Here is a 24303-nt window from a genome sequence, read left to right on the forward strand (position 1 = left end):
TCAAGAATCACATGCAGGAGGACCACGGTTAAAGGCAGGAGCGGTTCCTCAGCCTCCAGGAAAATGTTTGTGTCTTTTCCTCAGCCACCACGTGAAAGTGAGAGCAGTCAGTCCTCATTGCAACAGCCTCACATAGAAGTGGAAGAAGAACAACGTGAGGAAGCATTGAACGAGCGAGAACCACCGGAGTTCCCGTTTTGTGCAGTGGAAGTCACGCATTCAGAGTTCTCTAAACCGCAGCGCAAAATGAAGACAGAAAAAAAGAGTCAGAAATCCAGTAACAGAGGGACATTTGTGGTCTCAGTGGCCAGGGAAAGCCTCTTCTCTAATGGAGCGGCACCACAAGTCGATACCCTAGAGCAGGACTTAATGCCTTCTACTGAAACATACGATTGTGAGACAGGAGACCCGCCAACAGCCATGGCGGCTGGTAATGATCTAGATCATTCAGAATCCAACCTGCACAGTGATGGAGACCGTATCAAGGAAACGCCAAGCTCCTCTAAGCGTCGTTGGCAGGCCACCATGGACGGAGAAGCCCTTCAAGAGGATTTGAGTTGCAATGAGGACCTCGAGTTACTGGCGCTGGAGCAAGACCGCACTTCAGCATCAGAGTGTCAGATATCTAAAAAAGCCAGGAGAGAGGAAAAGAAGAAGAAAGGGCAAAGGGAAAAGTGTGTTGACCATTTAAGTGACAGAAAAAAGAAGATCAAAAGTAGCATCAAAAGAATAAGATCTAAAAATGAAGCGTGTTATCTTGAGGAAGGCGGGGATGCCTCACCTGTCCGTTGCGATGACGGTCCTGAGAGAAACGAGGAACAATTAGACGATTTACTAATGGCTGACTCGCGTGCTCACATAAATGGAAAGGACGACAGCTTTGACCATTTATTTGATTCAGAACCAAACGAGTCAAAGACCGGGATGTCACAGAATCCAAAGTGGTGTAGAAACACTCCCAAGGTGCACACATCCACAGAAGGCCAAAAGCCAAGGGAGACGTTTGTCGTCTACCGGCGGAAAACCCAAGACATTGTTACATTCAACAACAAGAGAACCACTCGCGTGTTACACAAGCTGGACACCAGGGAGGAGGCGGATAAGGACCTGCTGACGGACGAAATGCCGCCATGGATGGACGCAGATGTCCTGGATGACACTGAGATGGACTCTTTACTCGCCACTCCCAGGAGGAAGACATCAGGCCGAGCGGCAGTGATCCAAGAGTCTCCTGCGGTCACTGAACCCTCTCAAGGTGTGGTAACCATTGTTTGTCTGCAAAAATGGTTTTTATTTAGTGTAATAATGTAGTGACATTGTTGGTCCAACAACATCAACATTGTTATGGATGTATTTAATGTAAACGATTGCAAGGACATGGCAATTACTGATAGATGGATAGATACTTTATTCTGGGAAGTTCAGGCATTAAATATTTAAGAGTTGGAATTAAGTACAAAAATTATACAATTAAAATAAACATAACCAGCAATTATAAACTTATTTGCAATATAAAAGATATGTATCAAAGAATACTCGATATGAAATGTTCTGGATGAGTTAAATGTTCTATAAAACACCAATGTGTCACAGCAGCAGAAATGTAGATGCAACCAATTAAATGACAGCTATTGGTTTTAGCATCTTGTTATGGGTATTTTTGAAGGACGTAGTACCACCATTTTTAAAAGCTAAATATGGAAATACTAGGAGAAGAAAACGTTTTCATTTCATGTGAGCAGCTTTGAAGTGAAGCACAGCTGAAATTGGGTCTTGGTTTCATGTTGTCCTAATATGAAGCAACCAGGATTAAAGGGTTGGTTTTAAATCAGTGGGCTTGTGTCAATGTGTTACTTACTCTAGATGGCATGAGGATAAAAACAATATACAGCTGTGAGCATCAGAGAAGTGTTTTACACCCACCCTCAGAAGCATTTGACTTTATGCTGTTTCTGTCAACTACTGCAGGTAATACGCTGACTGTAGAAGCGTATACAAGTTCCTCACACAACCCCACCTCAAGAATCTCTCCAAGGTTCAAAATTGTTCCATTTAATAAAAAAAAAAAGCAACTTAATTGTGATTGTTGTGCTGCAGCAGGGAGAGTCTTAACATCACTGACCAACACCATTGCCACCCCAGAGAATAAAAATGGAGGCAGGAGCCAGAGACGGAAAGGTGTTGTCAGCTACAAGGAGCCGACCATCAACTGGTGAGGAGCCTCCACCCATCCAATGGAATCAGTTTAGATAAAACCAGAAAAACAGCAGCGGGTAATCACGTGTATTTCTTTCTCCTTTGAACAGCAAATTGAGGCGTGGAGATAAATTCACCGACAGCAACTTCCTGAGTTTGGTGTTCAAGGAAAAGAAGAAGAAGAAGCCGAAGCAGAAGAAGAACCAGAACCAGCCTGAGAGATCCGTTTTGGTCGACTGATTCTTCCCTTTTGTTGATTTTATTTTGAACCTGGTTTATTTCAAATTGTTGTTTTTTTTATTCCTCTTAATAAAGACTATTGATCAGTCTTTTTTGCGTTTGCTTGCAACCATATTTTGTAGATTAGACTGGACAAACGTGAGTCTGTGTAAGAAGAACTCAGATGTTGTGTGTAAGAAAAAGTAGCCATGTTACATTTTAAAAGTCCTGCATTCAACATTTTACTGAAGTGGAAGTATTAGCATCAGAACACATATTTTGAGTTTCTGCGTTACTATAATTTATGCACTACTGCTGGATATCTTGATCTAAAAATACAGCCGTGGAAAAAATGAAGAGGCCACTTCAGCATGATCAGTTTCTCTTATTATCAGGTACGTCTTTTGAGTTGTGTTTTTTATTGTATTCTATAAACTACTGACCATTTTTCTCTGTGTTGGAATGCAACAGACACTGGAATGGCCTCCATGCATTTAGAGATACAGATTTAAGAAACAATTAGAGCGGTCTCTTAATTTCTTCCGCCGCTGTATATGTAAACGTTTATGCTAAAAATCTAAACTTAAAAAGTAACTGAAGTTGTCAAATAAATGTAGTGGTTTAAAAAGTAGGATATTGGCTTCTAAAATGTAGTGGAGTAGAAGTATAAAGGAGTATTGAGAATACTTAGGGAAAGTAACTCAAATTTGTGCTTAAAATGTACTTTAAGTATCAGCACTGCTTCCCAGTAGTGTAGCTGCTCAGAGAGATTGACAGGGAGGGCGGGGTGGTGGGGGGGGGGGTCATGAATTAATTACTCCCGGTTGTTCACCTGAGAAGTCTGCGCCTCGTCGCTGTCAGAGGCTTGTGTTCCCCGCAAAGCTTCCCATATTCACTTCAGCACGGTGCTGACCCGCCATGTGAAGTTCTGTTGATGGTGGATCCGAGTTCTGTGGTGAGTACAGACGCCACCTAATAAGTAAGTCTCTTATTGACTTGTTTTTCGGTGTATTCTTGCACAGAACGGACGGGTTCAGTTTGAATCTTTCAGTTTCTTCCAGGTGGACCGCTGTATTTGTTTGTGTCTCTGTGTGGGTCCAACAGGGTGTCAGGTTCAAGTCCTAAAGGGAAGCAGTCAATTAACCCCTTATCCATAGGTTAATGTACTGCAAGCTTGCAGCACACAATAATATAGACACCTCTTGCACTTAACCTGAACATGTTGTAAAACCCTATAGTTACTTTTATTTTGGATTCATTAAATGTGTTTCTACTCGGCCTGCCTAGTATATAATAACGTTTAACAGATCATTAATATCTTGTCACTTTATAGGGGATGTGTTACATGTTTGGGCTTTACAGGTGGTATAAAGCCTGTAAAGACAAAGCATTTCTCCTTTTAATTGAATGTATTTAAAGTATTTGTTCTTTATTTTAAATTAGATTCAATACACTTTTTGAATAAAGACATTTTATAAGATCAGGCAAAACAACGGTGACATTAAATATGAATCATTATCTACAACAACTGGGGGAAAGACTGTATGAATAAATGTCAAATAAATAAACAGCATTTTATTTTGTTGGAAAGTTATTACATCTTTGGGTTTCTGCAAGCCCTCTTCGCCATTAGTGTCTGAGATCTTATCGTCATCTTACAAATGAGGTAATATTAAGTCTTTAAGTCTTCCTCTTTTTTAAGGTGTCATACATGAAAGGAATTCCCTCAGAAAATGGAGGCAAGGCAGCTGAAAAGAGAAGTTGAGGCCCTCATGTGAGTTGATCAAAAAGCTCAGTGTTAAAAATAACTGTTACAAAATGCAAAATAATTCATGTGTTTATAATCTGAACAGAGGGGATTACATCGGGCAGAAACTCAGAGAAAACTCCTTTGATCCGAAAGGGAAGGGGACCTCCACGATGCTGGATGACCTGGTACAGACATTATCTGAGACTCGTAGAAAACACAGAAAGAAACGGATAATTATGAAGTGTGTTTCATCGGTGTGTTTGCAGGCTCACTATGACCTGGCCATTACGGTTGCCCTGTGGTGGTTGGACAAAGAAGAGGGCCGGGATGTGCTCGATAGAGACATCATGTAAGCTGCTTCTGAATTTAAAGTCTATAGTTAGACTTTAAAGGTGGTAGTGGAGGTATTGGCTCTCCAGCTGAAGTTAAAGTATAATTCCACAAGTCAAATTCACGAATTAAAAATCTAACTTGAGTAAAAGGTGCAAAAGTATTAGCAAGGGATCATGGCAAGGCAGAAGAAAACAAGGCCTCCTGCACCTGCTGTGGAAACACTATGCTCGTCCTTCCTTCGTTAAATCCTTAAATGTATTTTAATGGAACTCTCCTCTGTTCCACAGTGGAGCAACGAGCTGCTCAGGAGGCGCTCAGTACCCGAACCGCTTAGAGCGAGAGGCCATGATCCTGTCCTCCTTCGCTGGGATTGTTATGGTGAGTTAAACATGAGGTCAAATCATCAACTATCACATCCAATTTGTTTTGTCATGTGGCCCTAATCCCCCTCTGTATGAGGTTCATACTGCACCTATCTAGATTAGACATCCCTTTTTATTTGCTAGCTGCATTTAACCTCTGCTGTGCTGTCCTGCTCCAGAATCACCTTCCAGTGGAGGAGATCTTGGCTCTGTACCGGTGCAAACCAGCAGCCTCATTCCCCAACCAGCACTCCAAGGTGAAAGTATCCCATTAATTCACACTTGGGTTTAGAAGAAACAGATCTGTACACATTAGTTTTGGTCATTTAGAAATGCTAGTTGTCCATTTTTTAATTTTATTTTTGTATCTAGGGCGCACTGGTGTACCCCTTCACTCTGTCCTACCATCCGTTAGCCATGCTCGGGTCTTACAAGGCTGTGTACCACTCCAAGAAACACAGTCAGTGTGACAAATATATCAAAGCTCTTGAAGCCATTTTATTAAAAAAAAAAACACTGATCTAAAAAAAAAGTGTAACTTATTTTTGAATCCATAAAATGTCTCAGGTCAAAAGCTGAAAAGATGGCTGTCTGAGAGGATGAAGACTCGAGGCCCGTGTAAACGAGTGACAGCGCCCTCCTCCTCCTCCTCCTCCTCTTCCTCCTCCTCTCATTCCTTCCTCACTGTGAGTACCCACAGCGACCTCGTTTGCTCATCTGATGCAAATACAGCTTATTTCAGAGGATGTCATCTGTATCACTGCCCAATCACATACCGTATGTAAACAGGAAGTACCTACTCAAGCTGGCAAATGGAAATAGGTTGCAGAGTTTATAATGTGTCTTGGAAATATATAATGAATCAGAGAAATCCGTATGTAAGGTCTCTACTGCCCCCCTGTGGATCTACACACACACTTCATGTATCTAACCCCTCCTCTCCTCTCCTCTCCTCTCCTCTCCTCTCCTCTCCCCTCCTCTCCTCTCCTCTCCTCTCCTCTCCTCAGGACATCAGTGATCGCCCTGAGGGGACAGCTGAGCACTACGAGGGATCACTGCAGTCTCTGCACGACTGAAGACTCCTGCTGTTTTGGTCTTTTACGTTAGTTTATTTGGGTGTTGAAATACTTCCAGTTCTCACTTCTGCTGTCCTGACCTTAAGTACTCTCTCCATACTGTCACACTGAGAACAACTCCATATTTAAAGACTGATTTAAAGGCAGTACTTTTTCTTGTGATACTTAACATACGTTTTCTTGATGATATCTTTGTAATTCAGTAAGGTTTTAAATGCTAAACATGAACTGTTTACCATAGTGCTATTAGTACTTTTACTTACTCACACAGGAATGAATCAGAACACTTGTGAGCATAATATGATATTTTACATTTATTATAAACTTTATTATACATTCTGCAACCTGTTCTCCTTTCTGTGTGCAGACATTTCCAAACAAATACCTTACATAACAACAGTATTTCTTGGAAGTTGTGCTAGCTTGTGTACTTCCTGTTTACATATTGATACGGATGTCTCTCTGGCATTTGCTTGATTACATTTCTCAAGTTTTACTTAGAAATGAAGTAGATTGAAGATGGATTTATGAACAGCTGCTGCAACCAATTCACATGATAAAACAATGAATTATTAAAAATACAGCTGGAAAATTACAGTTGCTTTGGTAGCCTACATTTCTCAAAGAAAGGGCAAATAAAAGTAAATGAAACATCACTCATGCATCAATCTGACTTTCTTTCTAAATTTCGACTCGTCCCACTATTTTCTCATTATTCTAACTCCTCCTTCATGTGGCCCTCATCATCATCTTTTTAAAATCCCCACTTCTTGTCTCCCAATCTTTTTTCTTTTAGATTTTATTTTGAAACTTCAGATTTTTTTCTGAATTTCTGACATTTCTTCAAAATTATCAGTTTTTCTTTAAAAGATCTGACATTTTTTTTCTTATTTCAGATTTTTTTTCTAAATGTCTCTTTATTTTCTCATTGTTCTAACTCCTCCTTCATGTGGCCCTCATCATCTTCCTTGAAAAATTCACACATTTTGTCTCCCGATTTTTTTCCTTTTTTATTTTCTTTTCAAACTTCAGAATTTTTTTCCAGATTTAAACTTTTTTGAATTTCTTCATAATTATAATTTTTTCCCTAAAAGATCTGACTTTTTTTTGACACATTTCTGAAATTTTCTGTAAATGTTGACTTTTAAAAATGTCTGAGTTTGTGCACATATTATGACCGCATGGAGGTTGAACAAATAGTAAGAAGAATTTCAATAATGAAGCCAGAAATAAGAACAACTCAATTATTCACATTTTCCAGAATTTCAGCTCCAACAGTTTGAAATTTCAGCAAAAGTTCACATGCTGTGTTGTTTTGTGATGACCTCTGACATTCTGCATGCAAAGATTAATCCACTTGATGAAGGATTAGCATATAAAAAGTCTCTCTGATGTGCATATCAATAAAGAGGGCACCGTGGGTCAGTAATTTGCCTGGTAGGACGTTTGCAGTGATGATTCAGGCGTTTCTGCTCTATGCCCAGGATCAGGACCATTGGCAGCGATGCCAGGGCGTTAAACCCCCCGCTCATTGAAATACCAGCTGCTCACCCTTTGATTGAGGTTTATATAGCGCGCTCCTGCTGCTGCTTAGTGAGACCAACATTTCCCTTAGGTGACCGGCTCCAGGACTCTTTGCATGATGAGCAGTAAGGTACGTTTTCTGCATATACTTGATTCATAAAACCTGGTTATGAAGCATTCTGGATATCAATGCAACCTCTAAAACATGTCAAAAAGAAACTGTTATTTGGTTATTTGCATCCTGATAGGTGTGAAAATATTGGAGTTAGGCTTTCTCACCTGTAAACTCCGCAGGTAGGATAGGGTTTTGGGTTGGACACTGACTCTGTCCTAAATGCAAGAAGCAAGAAGTGTTTTACCTCATCACTTAAACCTGTCTTTTACATAATGTTCATGAAGGCTCTGGGTGGGACACTAATTGTGCAATTAATGTGAAAAGAGGCATATTATCAAATCACACAGATTTAAAACACTCCAAAAACTTCATATAGTCAGGCGTGGATGAATACTGCGGCAACTAGGATTAGAATGAAATGTTCTTGTTCTTGACCATTAGCCTTTATAGGAGATGTGTACAGTATTATATTCCTGTCTGATAAATGTTTCAAAGCTTTTATTTAGCATGTGCACAATAGCTACAGCATCGTTTTGGGAATGAAAATACTGGGTCCTAGGCTCCTCCAACCGTGTAACATACAATTTACCAAACATAAAACAGACCCAGTGTTCCATTCCTGCTACTTCCATGCACCAATACTGCTATTGCACTGACCTCTCCCTGATTCCTCTCCTGGACTCAGATCACATTTTACGAGGACAGGAACTTCCAGGGCCGCTCCCATGAGTGCGACACCGACTGCCCTGACATGCACCCCCACTTCAGCCGCTGCAACTCCATCAAGGTGGAGAGCGGCTGCTGGGTGCTGTACGAGAAGCCCAACTACACCGGGTACCAGTACGTCCTGACCCGGGGGGAGTACCCGGACTACCAGCGCTGGATGGGCTACAACGACACCATCCGCTCCTGCCGTACCTTCTCCTATGTGAGTCAAAATGTCTGCTTCATATGTTTTGGTTTTAGTGTTTTGACCTGGTAGACAATGAAGAAGGGGAATGGATGAAAGAGCTTTTGTGTGCGAAAAGAAAAGGAAGTTATTTAGCTTTCATCATATCAATCTTCCCTAAAGCCGATGGAGGACTTCCTACACCGATGCACTTCCTGGGGGGCGGCAGTGGCTCAGTCAGTAGGGACTTGGTCTTGGGACCGAAGGGTCGCTGGTTCACGTCCCGATCGGACCTAAAATAAGAAGCTGGAGAGGTGCCAGTTCTCCTCCTAGGCCACTGCCGAGGTGCACCTAACCTCTATCTGCTCCCTTGGCACCGGGTACCTGGCTGCCTGGCTGCCTCTCTGCTCTGCCACCTCTCCTCTGCATGTGGTTGTGTGTGCATGTATTTCCTCTGTGTTTGTGCATGTATATCCTCTGTGTGTCAACACAACAGAGTAGAGAAAGCAATTTCCTTGTAAGGGATTAATAAAAGTATGTTTTCTTCTTCTTCTGTTTTAACTTGGTGCTTTACTGTGTTTCATCCAGACCAGCGAGGGCCCCTACCGGATGCGCATCTACGAGCGTCCCAACTTCCAGGGTCAGATGATGGAGTTCAGCGACGACTGCGAGTCGGTGCAGGAGAACTTCCGCAGCCGGGACATCTACTCCTGCAACGTCATGGAGGGCTACTGGACCCTCTACGAACACCCCAACTACCGCGGCCGCCAGTACTTCATGAGGCCCGGGGAGTACCGCAAGTTCAGCGACTGGGGGGCCACCTGCGCCACCACCGGCTCCTTCCGCAGAATCACAGAGTTTTAATTTAGCAAGAATCCGTAATGTATGCATGCTATTGCTTTTAATTACACTCCATCTTTAAACATCTCCTCCAAAACAAAGATATTTTTGTGGAAATGCTTTTGAGATGTGTGGTAAAACTAGGGCTGGGATGTTTCATTTGGCTATGATTGTTTTGAATATCTAAATAAATGAATCTATTATAAACTGTTTTCTCTGTGCGTCTGTAAATATATGTTTTGGTGTTGACTGATTTAACTGACCGACTCGAAAAACGAACACAAAAAATCCATCGTTGGTCGTCCCATTTTACAGATCTTATTTTGTTTTTGTTTACAGTGACACTTTATTTCTCGACACACATATTTACTCTTGACTTGCTGCTTATAAGCATGCATATTAGTAGTATATTGGCTCTTTATAAGTCATTATAAAGCATAAAGCAAGCTTAATAACATCTGACCATATTCTACAAATACTCTGCGGCAGAGTCTCTGCCAACTGCGCATTGACAGTAAATAAGAAAGTCCTTGTTTATACATGCTAATGTATATTAACTCTGAGTCGCTTTAATGAACTGTAATGTGAATATCAATCTTAATATACTCTGCTCAGATGGGGGCAAAGAGTAGTCACTCTTCCTTAATAACACTTACTGAAAATGGTCTATTCTTCTGTAAAAAGCGATCATTACACAGGTTTAAAGTGTCCAATTAACCCACAATTCAGACTTTCTGTATCCGAATATCAATAATACTAGTTGACCAGAGTATGTTTTATCTTGTGGATGTTTTATATAGAAACATATTGTGAACTAGACCAAATCATTTGAAACTTTTTGTTACTTATGAATGACCAAATTGTTATTATGAGCATTAATGTGACATCAAATGTATGAGTCTACCTTAATATATGCATAACCCTAACAATAATACACTACAATATCAATGTTGTATTTATTGTTGTTTATGAGATTCACATTGTGGAAAGTGGAAAAAAGTGTGTTATCTTCCTCCTATTTTAGTCCTATCCCTCCAGATACAACAAGCATCAACACTGATCTACAATGTGTGTCCTGTTCACTCGTCTGTTTGTGGCTACAGCAGAGAACACGGTTCAAACCTATATCTGTTTCCCCACGCGTACATATATCTTCAGGTTCTTACACCCGGTATGACCACACTGAATACGTCCCATTTACAACAGACAGAAGACGGGTCAAAGAGCTCAACCCTGATTGTGCTGCAGCGCCGGTGGCTGTTGCTGGAAGCTGCACAGCGTTAACCCTTTATCCCAGCGGACAAACAGGAGACTCCTGTAGGGTCTTTGCTGACAGCAGGCCTTATTACAATAACAACACCGGCTAACGTATAAAAACATGGACTCCCTTTGGTGGTCAAAGCACAGAAGGAGGACTAACAGCAGCTGCCATCATGGGAAAGGTTGGTATCCAGACAAGCCGGCACTGAGATTTGTCAGAAACTCTGGTGTGAATTCACAGATGGGAATATACTTTCAGTAATGTTTATTTGTGTTGTTTTACATCCCATTGCTACTCACTTACTGTATACATGGAAAAATATGTATACATTTCTCTTTAAATTAGCTTGAAAGAGTAATGTTTATTTGTGTTGTTTTACATCCCACTGCTACTCACTCAAATGCAAATAACTAACACTGTATACATGGAAAAATATGTATACATTTTTTTTAATAATCTTTATTTGTATAGCACCTCTTGTACAAGAATTGCAGTTCAAAATGCTTCACAGTTCAAATACTTCACAGTTCAAATACTCACATCAAATTGATATCACATAGAATACTGTTACCAGTAAACAACATAGAATAGACGTATAGAAAATACATTTTAATTAAAGGTACAACATTAAAATTGTGCATTAAAATGAAACACAACACAAAATCAGGCGACAGGTTGAGATGCATCGGAGTGCATTGAGAAAGTGCAGCACAGAGAGCTGGCTTCCTGAAAGGCTGAATACCATATATTCTGCGCATCGTTATAGAGATATTTCATTACTTGCAGAGAAGAAAGCACTCTGTGAATCATAGTGATCGATAACGTGTGAGAAATTGGCTGAATGTGACTTTTTTGTTTTGGTGTTGCTCCATCAGATCATCTTCTACCAGGACAGGAACTTTGGAGGCCAGCACCACGAGTGCATGAGCGACTGCTCCGACCTGCACTCCAAGTTCCACCAATGCCGCTCCATCAGGGTGGAGAGCGGCATGTTCATGATCTACGACCGCCCCGGCTTCATGGGAACGCAGTACTTCATGAAGAGGGGAGAGTACTCCGACTACATGAGCATGACAGGAATGAATGACTGTGTCAGGTCCTGTCGCATGATCCCCATGGTGAGGCCTTTTGCAAAATATACCCTAAATATGCCTTAAAATGCCTCTAAACCTTCTTTCTTAGATAATAAAGATAAAATATGGTCGGAATAATTAGCTAAAACGATTAAACAACTGATTTTCCTCACAAACAGACAAAAGTAAAGCTGTAATTTGGGCTTCTGCTCTTCATCTGCCCTGGCATTAATAAATGAATAAAGGGATTCACTACTTCACGTAAAGATTATTTAAGCAGCCTGTCCAGTAAATGACTCATCAAGTAAACGTTTATATGTGAAATTAAATTATTCGAGGGGAACAACTTTCCTTTAGTTGCAATTTAATAATTTACAAATTCCCAAATAATCAGAAATGCTGAAGATTTTTTGAAATTCTGCCAAAGATGAAACTTTCAGCTCAATTCAAACCACAGCATACTGTAGGTCTGTATTAAATCCAAACTCTTGATCCTTTAAATTCATTTGGCAATTGGTTTTGTCCAATATGTGTTCTTAAATTAGTAGATAATGCTTAAAAGAAAAATCTGGCATTTTAGAAATGTCATTTTCTTGTCGGGAAAATTGATACATGAGCAGCCTGTTAGCTTATCTTATCATAAAGACTAGAACACAGGGGGGAAACAGCTAGCCTGGCAACGTACAAAAGAAACCAAAATATGACTACCAGCACCCCAAATCAGTCATTTTTAATTATAACGTTATTTCTTTTAATTCTCTGTTAAGGTTTGACTTGGACAGAGCCAGCCAGGCTGCAATGCTGATTGTTTATGCTAAGCTAAGCTAACTAGCCGTACTTTCTATACATTTTTTCTTTTAAATGTATTCATGTGTGGTGTCAATCTTCTCATCTAACTCTTGGCAACGCAGCTAAGCATGTTTCCCAACATGTGTAACTATTCCTTTAAACCAAACGCTTTTATACAGTATATTAAAGGTGTGTAACTTTTGTTGGGAGGTGAACGTTTGACTTTCCCTGCCCTCTGCAGCACAACGGCACCTTCAAGATGAGGCTGTACGAGCATTTCGACATGGGAGGTCAGATGATGGAGCTGACAGACAACTGCCCCAACCTCAATGACCGTTTCCACATGTCCAACTTCAACTCCTGCAACGTGATGGACGGCCACTGGCTCATGTACGAGCAGTCCAACTACAGGGGACGTCACTACTACCTGAGGCCCGGCCAGTACAAGAGCTTCAACGAGTGGAGCGGCAACAACTCCAAGATCGGCTCCATCAGGCGTCTCATGGATCTCTAAAGACAGAAACACAGTTCTTGTTAAATGTCTGCTCTTTGCCCTGTTTCACACGCTGAATAAAATGGCGTCAGTGCTCAATTGTATCCAGTTTTTTTCTTGCTCTCTGCATTTGGAGGGCATGTTTTCCCCTGACGAAGTGAACGGGTCATGGTCCGACATCCTGACTCTCATCAGAGGCCTGAATAAAATCCTGCAAGAGCTGACACATACCACCTAAGACTCTAGCGTTATCTATTGTAGAGTTTAAGGAAAGTTTGTCTGCTTCACTCAGTGTACTGTTCTTTTGAAATAATTTAAAATACATTAGATAATTGAAACTTGCCTTTAGACAACCTTACCACAAGGTCCATTTATTAGCTGTTAGAGCATATCACATGATCTCCATCAGCCAATAATTTGATTTGGAAAAACAGGAGGAACTTTAAACCTTCAGAAATCCTTTTATTGCTCAGAAAAAATATACCTTTCTATGTGAATTTTTCTGGAAAACTGGGGAATCCCCTTCTGCTGATGAGTGTCTTGTGGTATGACCAAACGCTCCAGACTAGCTGCTAAATGAACCTTTTGGATTGATTGTTTTATTTACATTTGGATTTGATTTACACCAGATTATTTTCTTGTTAAAATGTGAGATTTAAACCCTTGTTAGAGCTGTGTGCAGTTATCAACCTGTCCACCAGAGGGCAGTGTTATGTGAGTGTGAATGAATGTGTTATGATATAAAACCAAAGCTCAAAATAACATACCTTTAAAATAAAGATAAAAACTGGAAATCTCAAATGAACATAATGTGAAATGACATCTTCTAATATAATAATTTAAAAAACACATCTTACAAATGATATGTACTTATATGCTCTTAATAAACTAATACATCGATTCTATACATAATATTTTTATCCGTTAAAAACCAATTTCATAACTGATTATTCTTGAAAATAAGAAGATCATTCAGGAAAAATAAAAAAAAGTCTGAGGTTAAACTTAACTTTGGAGAAATTTCTGATAGTAAAGTTGCAAAAGATCCAAATATCTGGAAAAATCATTATCGACTTAAACTAGATAGGTGATAGAAAAGAAAACATGTCCATACCAAGAACTCCTCCAATGCACAACATCTCTCCATGTGCAACTCTGATGAAAGCATAGTCTAGAAAATATATATTATAAAGAAATCAACCCATTCAGTGACAACAAAGAGCTCAGGACTGTTTCATTTCAGAAACCTCCTGCCACAACACCACCCCGTTCCAAACAGCTCCTACCTGTACACCCATCATCTCTTCAGGGTAACACCGTGACACACATGACAAAGATTTCTGGCTATTATAATATGAATGACACGTGCAGAGTCTGCGCTTTGCTTTCACTATATATGTGAAAGGTGGGAGTCTTCAATGAGCTGCACGGATCACACGGGGAAGGCATGGCGCAAGGCAAACGGGGCATCATGGGGAAGGTAAACAGACTACAGGAATAGGAAGGGGGACAGAACACTGTTTTTTACCTATAGGATCCGAAAAATGCTTTTATTTTGAAGTATCAATGTACAAATTGGCCTAGGCTGTTTTTGAGCTTCATACCTGTGTTTTTTCAGATTAGAGGATGAAGTTGATTAAGAAATGCTTTTATTTTGAAGTTAACAAGAAGCAAATAGGGCCTCCAGCTTTTTATCTATTTATCTAGAGCTTAATAACTATGTTTTTTTCAAATGAGAAGAGGATAAAGTAGATTAAAACATGTGGGGAAAGTCTTTTTTTGTGAGGTAAACAAAGTGTAAAGGCCTCCAGGCTTTTCTTTTTACGCCTTCGCCTCCATTTTCTATAATTCTTTCAGAATAAAAGCGGCGAAATGAGATGGAAATATTGTGAGAAAAAGTTATATTTTATTGTGAATTTATCAAAGTACAAACAGGAGGCTTTTCTTTTCAAGTCTTGAGCTTAATTTATTTATTTTTTCAGATTAAATTGAGGAGAACATGTGGAACATGCTTTTATTGTGAAGTAAACGAAAAGAAAACAGGCCCCAAGGCTTTTCATTTGAAGTCTTCAGCTTCATAGTAATCCCGAATTGAAAATATCCAGAAAATAGTCAAATTCGCTCTTGATCCCAGTTTTTACAGCACGATCGTTTAAAAAATATGCCTATAAATCTATTTCTGAACAAAAGTACAACATTTCCCCGGTTTAGATCATCTTCTATGAGGAAATGAATTTCTCTGGGCGACATTTGGAGTGCAGCGAGGACTACGCCGACCTGAGGTGCCTTCTCAAACAATGCAACTCCATCCGGGTGGAGAGCGGCTGCTTCATGATCTACGACCAGCCCAACTTCAGTGGGAACCAGTACTGCCTGAAGAGAGGAGAGTATCCCGACAGTCAGTACTGGATGGGTACCGACACTGTCTTCTCTGTCGCCTCATCCCAACCGTGAGGAACTGTTTTGGGGGATTTTTAAAAAATAGACCAACCAGGTTTATGTTGATATTTAGGTGATTTGAAGGAGATTCTCTTCTCTGAACAGAACAATTTAAGGATTATATCCAAACGCAAATGAGGGTTAGGGTTACGTTTATAAGAATTCAAGGATCTTATGTCACCATGAAAAAACAATATCCAAAGAACAGTAGAGCACTCCTGTAGTTCTTATCAAAAATGAGCATAAGGAGCATCAATGTTTGGAGTTTGGAGTTTTCTGGCAGGTTAAAAATGTGCCTAAAGGATTTTGTTTCAGATGGACTTCTCTTGACAAACTTCATGGCAGTCCATTTTACAGTGTCAAGATATCTTATGTTAACTTTATGGTGGAGCTAGAGGACAAGTCACGTGGATGCGTCCTCTTGGGAACATGAAAGACTGTACTATTTAAGTCTAGACACCAGCCGCTTTTAAAGATAGTAAGGGCTTTCAGAGAGAGCAAGATCTACATCAAGGCTTTTTCTATAACTTAAAATAATGTGTATCCACCCATTGATTCGAAATCGCTCCAAAACGAAATGGCTTGCTCCTTGGCCCATGCTGTCATCTTCCACCAAGTTACATGACATTCTGCCCAAGAGTTGTTTCGCAGTCCTGCTCTATATCTAATGCTAAAATCTGGGTACGTACAGCACACTTTCAGATCATTAACGAATCATCGTATTCTTTTTTAATATTCCTTCACATAAAATGACGAGTTATCATTAAGATACACTCAAAGGATAAAATGCAGCAACATATAAACGAATGATGTGTTTGTAAATGAGTCCTTTATCCGATTTGAACTAGGATGCCAGGGCGTTCAGCATGCGCCTGTATCAGCGGATCGAGTTCGGAGGGCAGATGATGGACCTGGCGGACGACTGTCCGAGCGTGCAGGAACGCTTTCACATGAACAGCATCTTCTCCTGCAACGTCACCAACGGAAACTGGCTCTTCTACGAGCAACCAGACTTCCAGGGCAGGATGTACCTGATAAGACCCGGAGAGTACATGAGGTTCAGTGAGTGGGGCAGCAGGAGCGCCCGGGTCGGCTCCATCAGACGCATCCTGGACTATTGATCTGTTTTAGAGGATCCAAGAGCTATATGGACACATTGTAAATGCTTCATGCTCAGATAAAGACCACCAATAGGACAAGATCCTGTGTGTGACTCTCAGTTGGACCTTTTTCTGTAAAATTGAGTGATTCGTCGTGAAGGATAAGACAAAATCCTGAGAAAACCTTTGAAATATTAATCGGGATTAGAACTGGATACAAGAAAAGCACAGACAACTTTTCTATGACTTGTTGTTCAAACACTCACCATGGTAATAAAGCATTTGCAAAATGGAGTCTTCATATTCCATTCAGTTGTGAGCAGGACCTCAAACATTTCAAAACACGGCATTAGTTTCACGATTCAAAGTCTTTAAGTAGCCTTCAAGCTTTTAAGTAGAGAAAGTGCTTTGTATTGTACCGCAGAAAGCACTGTCCATTAAAAGACATATTTAGAGGATGGATTGCTCCACCTGTCACGTGTCGGCTTCATTTAATATCAGTTTAATCTTGCTGATGCTGTGCAGTACGCAGTCTATTGTACGCAGGCCTTTTCTGGAGGGAAATAGTGATGAACATGGAGGAAAGAACAATAACTCATCACACACCAAGAGTCATCTATACACAAACTGATTTTTCCCACCCACCCACACCCCTGATACATCAACGCTGTTCGGGATATATTTAGATGACAATGCTTTATGCTGTGCAATCACACAGCCGCCCTTTCTTTCTTTTTTTATAAAGCACATTGGCTTGGCTGAGGGTCATCATTGACCGCAGTCTGATGCCAACATAACCATGGGAAAGGTAAGGAACTATGCTTTTATCCACACTGTGTTTTACTCATTATTTTCCATCCAAAGCTCTGCATTAAACAACGGTGCATGTGCAATGATTGCTTTTTGCAGATCATATTTTACGAGGACCGAAACTTCCAGGGGCGCTCTCATGAGTGCAGCAGCGACAGTGCCGACCTTCACTCCTACTTCAACAGATGCAACTCCATCAGGGTGGAGAGCGGCTGCTTCATGATCTATGAGAGGCCCAACTACATGGGCAACCAGTACTACCTGAGGAGAGGAGAGTACTCTGACAACCAGCGTGCCATTGGCCTCAATGATTGTGTCAGATCTTGCCGTATGATCCCCCAGGTACGTCAGAAATACAGAATATCCCCAATTTCGTTGTCTTTATTCCATTTTGTGTGCTATTTTCCAGCTCTTAGAGACTTGTTATATGTCAGGAGTGAAGAGCCTGACTAGTATGAGACTTCAAAGCAACCAAAATATCTCTGGATACCAATGAGATTTTGATAAGGCTGCATATTAACAATGTTTTCCATCCATTACCAGCACCGTGGCTCCTACAGGATGAGGCTCTACGAACGCTCTGAGATGTCCGGTCAGATGCACGAACTGGTGGACGACTGCCCAAACGTCCAGGACCGCCTCAGCATGTCCGACTTCAACTCCTGTAACGTGATGGACGGCCACTGGCTGCTGTACGACCAGCCCAACTACAAGGGCAGGGCGTACTACCTGAGGCCCGGGGAGTACAGGAGGTACAGCGACTGGGGAGGCGTCAGCCCCAGAGTTGGCTCCCTCAGAAGAATCACCGACTTGAACTGAAGACCAGCTGTAATTCAATGCATCTTTCCCCAAGTCTGTGTTTCCCAATAAACTTCAACAGCTTCATAAACATTCATGCTTCTCTTCTGTTTATTAGCCAGTTGTCAGCTGTGGTTCTGTGCCTCACAATTGGTCCTTGAATTTGTTATAAAGGTTATAGGATTCCTAAATGCAGATTCTTCCTTCTAATTGATTGGTCCCACACTTTGGCTTCCATACCATTCAATGCATTAGTTGCCCTCTCCCAATGTTGGCCTCCAATGGGATTTACTGGTGGATATAGTGGCAGAGTACATCCACATGTTTTGTGTTAAACCTTAAGCTGAATATCGAGGGACGCAGCACACACTGGTATATAAATAACGCTGAATATCACAAATACAATGATTCAAAATATGACAGAAAGGGCAAAAAATCATGATGGATTTGGTAAAGCAGGACACATGCAGACACTATCTCAAAGTATAATAGACCATAATAGTATAAGCACATATTTGTAAATGCACAGAATGAAAACAAACTCAAATCTTCAGTTTTTCCAAGAAATAATAATGAACACACCTACGATGATCATCATTTTCACCTTTATTATTTCCTAAAATATACCTATCAGAAACATAGGCTCTGTACGTTCATAACATTTACAAAAACAATGACTAAGTGAGATATGCTATGAAAAAATGCACCAAATGCAGTTTTGTTTTTTTATCTCTCATCATAATCATGGTGCTTTAGTGATGAATAACATCAAACATTGATTTTAAACAAAGATATCCAACCAAATATCAATTAAAATATATATGCATGTAGATTTTGACATTTCCATAACTCTTACTACATGTTATGTGTATTTACTTAGGATATGAAACGGAAGATTTTCTACAGATCCTCTATAGTCGATGTCATCAAAATATAAACCTTTGAAAAATATGAAGTTGCATCTATTAAAGGCACCAACGATTCCCCATTCAACCCCGGAGGATATTTCCGAGAATAGATTCCTTTGAATTAAACAAACATCCAGACATCGATCTTCATGAAGTAAAATAATGTTCATAATTGACTAAATCTGGAGCAATAATGGAGCGTACATATAAGCTATTCATTTTGGAATATCATATTATTATTAAAGGGGAAGTCAAACATGTCCGTCAAGGGAATTGTAGTCCATAGTATCCAAACTGTCAGATACTTGAAGACCCACACACACACACACACACACACACACACACACACACACACACACACACACACACACACACACACACACACACACACACACACACACACACACACACACACACACACACACACACACACACACACACACACACAATCAAGACATACAGTACAAGAAAGCTATGAAACCTTTGGGTTCAGAGCAGCTCAGTCCAACAGCACAGTGTAAACTTACTCTTTTGCACACAGTGGGTTTGCTCGGGTAGAACGTTAGGCAGAGCGAATGGCTTCCTGCTCTGTTATGCAACATATTTAATGCGAAAGGGCTGTTCCATGTTGTTCTGCAGCCATTGTCCACTGGATGTGTGGATACCATACTAGTCTTTTCCTTTGTCCATGCATGTCAAAACACCAAACCAGTTAATTATTTATCCTTTTTTCCAAATACAAATCCATATTTCCGTCCCAATGTTGTGCTCCAACAAAAAGGTAAACATGTGCCAGTAGCCTTCAATTATAACTATGAGAGAATTTGAATAACAATACTTTGTTTGTCAAGAGGTAGTATAAAAAGCCCTGAAAACATGGGGAATCTCTCCAACGGAGACCATGGGCAAGGTAAGTACTGTTTATTTCCCTCTGCTTAAATAAATGTACTACAAAGTGTTTTCAATTTGCTCTCAGTATGTTTTGTGTTTGGCTAAATACTTGTTGCCTCTAGTGACACATTTATTCCCCAATAGATTATCTTTTACGAGGACAAAAACTTCCAGGGTCGGAGCTATGAGTGCAGCAACGACTGCACGGACCTTCACTCGTACTTCAGCCGCTGCAACTCCATCAGGGTGGAGAGCGGCTGCTTCATGATCTATGAGCGACCCAACTTCATGGGCCACCAGTACTTCATGAGGAGGGGAGAGTACCCCGACTACCAGAGGTGGATGGGATTCAGTAGCTGTATCCGCTCATGCAGGATGATTCCACAGGTAAGATGATGAAAGACGAGGGACCGTTTGCTTTGAGGTCTGATCATTTCCAAAAGGCACTTGGTTAAAGAAGACATCCTGTCCTTTGTTCCCACAGTATCGAGGCTCCTACAGATTGCGCATCTACGAGAAGCCCGACTTCAGCGGTCACATGATGGAGTTCATGGATGACTGTCCCTGTGTGTCTGACCGTTTCCATCACCGCCATGTGTACTCCAGTAATGTTATGAATGGCTTCTGGATCTTCTATGAGTACCCCAACTTCCGAGGCAGACAGTACTTCCTGAGACCTGGGGAATACAGGAGGTACCGCGACTGGTGCGCCACCTGCGCCATCGTTGGCTCCTTCAGGAGGGTCAACGAATTTTAGCCATTTAGCGAAACCTTGCTGTAAATATCAAACACTTTGTTTATTAAAGATGTTGAATTTTTAAATCTCCTTTGTGAATGTGGTTTCATTCATTTGTCAAAGTCTGATTTTGTCGTTTGGGCTTCAAAATAAACAGAGCCTTTCATTAAGACGATAAAAAGGCTGTGTGGTTTGCAGATCTGTACTCCATTTGCTGTTACTGGGAACACAAGGGCATTGTTTTGGACATTTTATTATACCTTAACTACAAGCAACAAGAGGGGTAAGCAGCTATACCTGTACGGCATACACATAACCTACCCATGAGAGTAGACACCGCTTCATCAATCTCCTGTGATACTTATTTTGACTCAGTTATTGTTTCTTCAAATAAAAATGGGATTTTATATTTTTTTAGAAAATCATGCGTATACAAAATCAAGCCAGTCGTCATGTGCTCTCTACCAAATGTAATGCCATTTCAAATACAGTCCTCCAGACCTTCATTTAGATAAAGTTATTAAATGATTGTTGTAAATTAATTAATGCTCTGATTGATGGTTTCTCGGGTTTGGCGTCTGCAATATATGTTGTGGGTCACAAACCGAGCCACACATGTTTTATGAGTCTTGAGGATGCAAACAGTAGTTATACTCAATTAATAATAACGATTAGGAGAAGCACTATAGTTAAAGTTAATGAAATGAAAGTTCGCAATGGAACAGCACATTGCAGCCCGGCAGAAAAATAATGTGGCCTGCAAGGTCAACTGAACAGAGTGGACTGTTCAAACAAAATAGTGTATTTGGCATGCAGATGAAATGCATGAATCTCAGGTCTGTGTCATTGCATACGTTTTTGTAGAGATATAATGGTTAGTGTCTTTTTAGCCACTATGGTGCTAACGTAGCAGCTATTTTACATATTAGCCAAACAAGAAATGCCTTCAGTTAATTATTGCTTATGAAGGTTTGGGTACCATGATCCTCACTGCGCAGAGTCCTGATTCAAACATAGATGCCTGGAAAAGACAGCTCCTGTATCCGGAAGTGGCTTTCCATTTGTGCACAGGGAGAAAGTGTAAAAAGCACAGTCCATTTACAGCATATTAGACTACCGATAAAACAAAACCGACTGCCGTAAGTAGGATAAACTGCAATAACGGGACTGCTTAAATTAAAGGCAGTTGATCCTTACAACTTATCTAAGAACAAGTGGTCCATGAACATGTGACCAGGAACCCGAACAGCGTTTTTTGCTCTCTATGCAGCTCTTTGCAGTGCAGAAAAAAAGGAAATATATATATATTTGAACTTTAAAGACAGAAAAAACAAATATTTAATCCAAATATTTAATATTTTAGAGTGGAAGGCTGTGCTGAAGGTAGATACAATATATTCAAAGGTGCAAAAACATTCAGAGACATGAACACAACAACAATAATTAACCGTACAAAAGCGTAAATGCACATGAGCAGTGGTATTACTCATGTGCAATATGGTCCAGAGTGGTCTACGAGGGGGGGGGGGATTGTAAAGTCTGATTGCTGCAGGAAGAAAGCACCTGCAGCATGTGTCCATGAAACACTGCCACAGCTGGTAGAAGTACTCAGATCTTTTAATGGAGTAAAAGTACCAGAGTGTAGGATTACTCTGTTACAAGTAAAAGTCCTGCATTCACAATGTCACTACATTTCTTTTGACTTATTTTCCAGTATGGCCCATATCATATTTAAAAATATAAAATGAAATAATAATAATTCAAATGTTGTATTATAATCATCATTAATGCATTCATTTCAATGTTAATGGGGTTAAGGTGGGGGTTATTTCCATTACTTCCTACTGTATACTGCCAGGTAGCTTAACCTATAATAATATATAATGATTTATTGGTTGATTTATATTCTGTATTATGAAGCCATACCTGCAAAGGCCCTCGTAAGTAGTTTTTCAAAATGAATGTGGTGGAGTAAAAAATACTCAAGTGAAGTAAAAGTACCTCATGATTGAACTTAAGTACACTGCTCATGGTTAACATGGTCTACAGTGGTCTACAGGGTAAAGTCTGACTGCTGCAGGGAGAAAGCACCTGCAGAATCTCTCTGTGAAGCAGCCAGTCACTGAAGGTGTTTCCCAGTGCTGCAAAACAAAGGAGAAGGGGACATGATGTCCAACAGGGATGACAGCTTGGCAACTATCCACCTGTCTCAACCTCCACAGTGTCCAGAGGGCCCTCCAGGACAGGGCTGGCCTTCTTCACCAGTCTGTTGAGTCTCTTCCTGTCAGCCACCAAGTTGCAAGGCGGAAAGTCAACCGTGTTCCTGAAACCATCCAGCATTGAGTCCATAAATGCATACGTTATGTTTTAATGCTATAAGTAAAGGATATGTCCGCTAACTGCTAGGCTAATTTATGCAATGTAAAATGCCTAAAGCTTATGCTAATAACGTTAGCATGCACAACGTGTAGTGATAACTTCATTAGCAAAATGCATTAGTTAAAATATTTGCAATAGAGCTGCACTTTGCATTGCTATAAGATTAGCTCACATCTTTTTTAGTCAGCATGTTTTTGGCATGTCAGAATGTGCAAAGTAATGTCACAGTAGATGTGAATTATGGATGCACCTTGCTAACCAAGCTAGCAAAAGCAACATGCTTATGTTAATCAAGTGAGCATCCTGTATATTTGTTAAAAACGTTACTAGAAAACCGTCTTTTGACACAGCGTGATAATGTGGTGTCACTGCCACAGTTATTCAGTTTTGATTATGATAAAAGAGAGGTGGCTTTTCATTTGTTCAGGTATGCATGACAAGTTAGCATACTATAACAGTTAGCATGAATGACAGATCCTTCACCTGTTAAATCAGGGTTTATTTTGCTGTATTGCTCCTCTCAAGTGCAACCTTCTCCCCTAAATCACGTTCGTTAATCTAATCTGCTGCTTAACAGTAACATGAGATGACTGTTAGTTGAAGAAGTATTTCACATGGATTTAAAAGCAGGTAAGTACTAAACTTTCCTCTTGATATGTTTATTTATGTGCAAGTGCTTGTCAAAAGTTAGGAGGACAATGTAAGAATGTATTATTGATGAGACAGAGAGTGTTCCTATGAGAATAAGGTAAGCACATGTGCAGGTAGCTTGTGTTATGAGATAGTGTTAGCTTAGCTAGCTACATGTTTAATTGGTAAGGATGGAAAACTCATCTTGTGCTCTACTGCTCTTCTCCTGCTAAGAATAACCAAACTGTATTTTTTAACAGTGCTTTTAATGTGGCACACATGCCATATTCGACTCAGGAATTAACTGATTAGATTGTGTGGTTAAAAAGGTCAAGGTCACACATCTTGAAGGCGATATCTCAGGAATGTGTGTTCATTTGTTCCAATAAGGGACGTTTTGAATCCTTTTCTATTACTTTATTCATTTAACAACAATCTTTTAAGTTACAAAACAGAAATTGCGATCAGCTGAGAGGGAACCTTTTTTGATAATACAAAGTCAGGATGTTTAATTCATTACACTAACTGCATATTTGTATAGTTTCTGGGTTTCTCAAAGGTTTGTCACAGATGTGGTCTGTTGTGTCGTTCGCTCCATCAGTGTTGATCAGACCATATGTGGAGAAGCTTCTGACTGAAAATGGAACACGCACAAAGCTCATGCTTTCATAGACAATGATAATAGACAATGC

The 24303-nt window shown here is 40.3% G+C and overlaps 6 protein-coding genes across 9 annotated transcripts; all 6 read left to right on the plus strand.

Annotated features, from left to right (window-relative positions):
• The first annotated feature begins 63 nt into the window (after positions 1–63).
• On the plus strand, positions 64–2525 carry LOC134866807 (shugoshin 1-like). Of its 3 annotated transcripts, none has more exons than XM_063886955.1 (3): positions 64–1255; positions 2098–2212; positions 2307–2525. In XM_063886955.1, the coding sequence occupies exons 1-3, from the start codon at positions 64–66 to the stop codon at positions 2434–2436; spliced, it is 1437 nt and encodes a 478-aa protein (XP_063743025.1). In that variant the 3' UTR covers positions 2437–2525. The 3 variants fall into 3 exon arrangements, with proteins under 3 accessions (XP_063743025.1, XP_063743028.1, XP_063743029.1); XM_063886958.1 differs by having other exon boundaries at positions 2101–2212; XM_063886959.1 differs by having other exon boundaries at positions 2143–2212.
• A 719-nt stretch (positions 2526–3244) lies between these two features.
• Positions 3245–6520, plus strand: LOC134867672 (uncharacterized protein C2orf80-like). 2 transcript variants are annotated; one of them, XM_063888403.1, is made up of 9 exons: positions 3245–3370; positions 4118–4189; positions 4269–4350; positions 4432–4514; positions 4786–4876; positions 5040–5117; positions 5233–5320; positions 5428–5546; positions 5868–6520. In XM_063888403.1, the coding sequence occupies exons 2-9, from the start codon at positions 4149–4151 to the stop codon at positions 5934–5936; spliced, it is 651 nt and encodes a 216-aa protein (XP_063744473.1). In that variant the 5' UTR covers positions 3245–3370; positions 4118–4148; the 3' UTR covers positions 5937–6520. The 2 variants fall into 2 exon arrangements, with proteins under 2 accessions (XP_063744473.1, XP_063744475.1); XM_063888405.1 differs by having other exon boundaries at positions 3258–3394.
• Positions 6521–7351: 831 nt separating this feature from the next.
• LOC134867095 (gamma-crystallin M2-like) lies at positions 7352–9516 on the plus strand. Its single transcript, XM_063887423.1, has 3 exons — positions 7352–7590; positions 8261–8503; positions 9053–9516. The coding sequence occupies exons 1-3, from the start codon at positions 7576–7578 to the stop codon at positions 9326–9328; spliced, it is 534 nt and encodes a 177-aa protein (XP_063743493.1). The 5' UTR covers positions 7352–7575; the 3' UTR covers positions 9329–9516.
• Positions 9517–10519: 1003 nt separating this feature from the next.
• LOC134867410 (beta/gamma crystallin domain-containing protein 2-like) lies at positions 10520–16931 on the plus strand. Its single transcript, XM_063887951.1, is given in 7 exon segments — positions 10520–10746; positions 11441–11683; positions 12669–12938; positions 14326–14400; positions 15132–15321; positions 15324–15370; positions 16208–16931. Coding segments are annotated over 7 exon segments (1107 nt in total). The 5' UTR covers positions 10520–10737; the 3' UTR covers positions 16481–16931.
• Positions 16932–17084: 153 nt separating this feature from the next.
• LOC134867096 (gamma-crystallin M2-like) lies at positions 17085–18160 on the plus strand. Its single transcript, XM_063887424.1, has 3 exons — positions 17085–17267; positions 17369–17611; positions 17813–18160. The coding sequence occupies exons 1-3, from the start codon at positions 17259–17261 to the stop codon at positions 18086–18088; spliced, it is 528 nt and encodes a 175-aa protein (XP_063743494.1). The 5' UTR covers positions 17085–17258; the 3' UTR covers positions 18089–18160.
• Positions 18161–19823: 1663 nt separating this feature from the next.
• Positions 19824–20692, plus strand: si:dkey-57a22.15 (uncharacterized protein LOC795575 homolog). The gene is made up of 3 exons (XM_063887425.1): positions 19824–19885; positions 20011–20253; positions 20351–20692. The coding sequence occupies exons 1-3, from the start codon at positions 19877–19879 to the stop codon at positions 20621–20623; spliced, it is 525 nt and encodes a 174-aa protein (XP_063743495.1). The 5' UTR covers positions 19824–19876; the 3' UTR covers positions 20624–20692.
• The last annotated feature ends 3611 nt before the right edge of the window (positions 20693–24303 follow it).

The sequence above is a fragment of the Eleginops maclovinus genome, chromosome 7 (assembly GCF_036324505.1).
Source record: "Eleginops maclovinus isolate JMC-PN-2008 ecotype Puerto Natales chromosome 7, JC_Emac_rtc_rv5, whole genome shotgun sequence".
Classification (NCBI taxonomy): domain Eukaryota; kingdom Metazoa; phylum Chordata; class Actinopteri; order Perciformes; family Eleginopidae; genus Eleginops; species Eleginops maclovinus.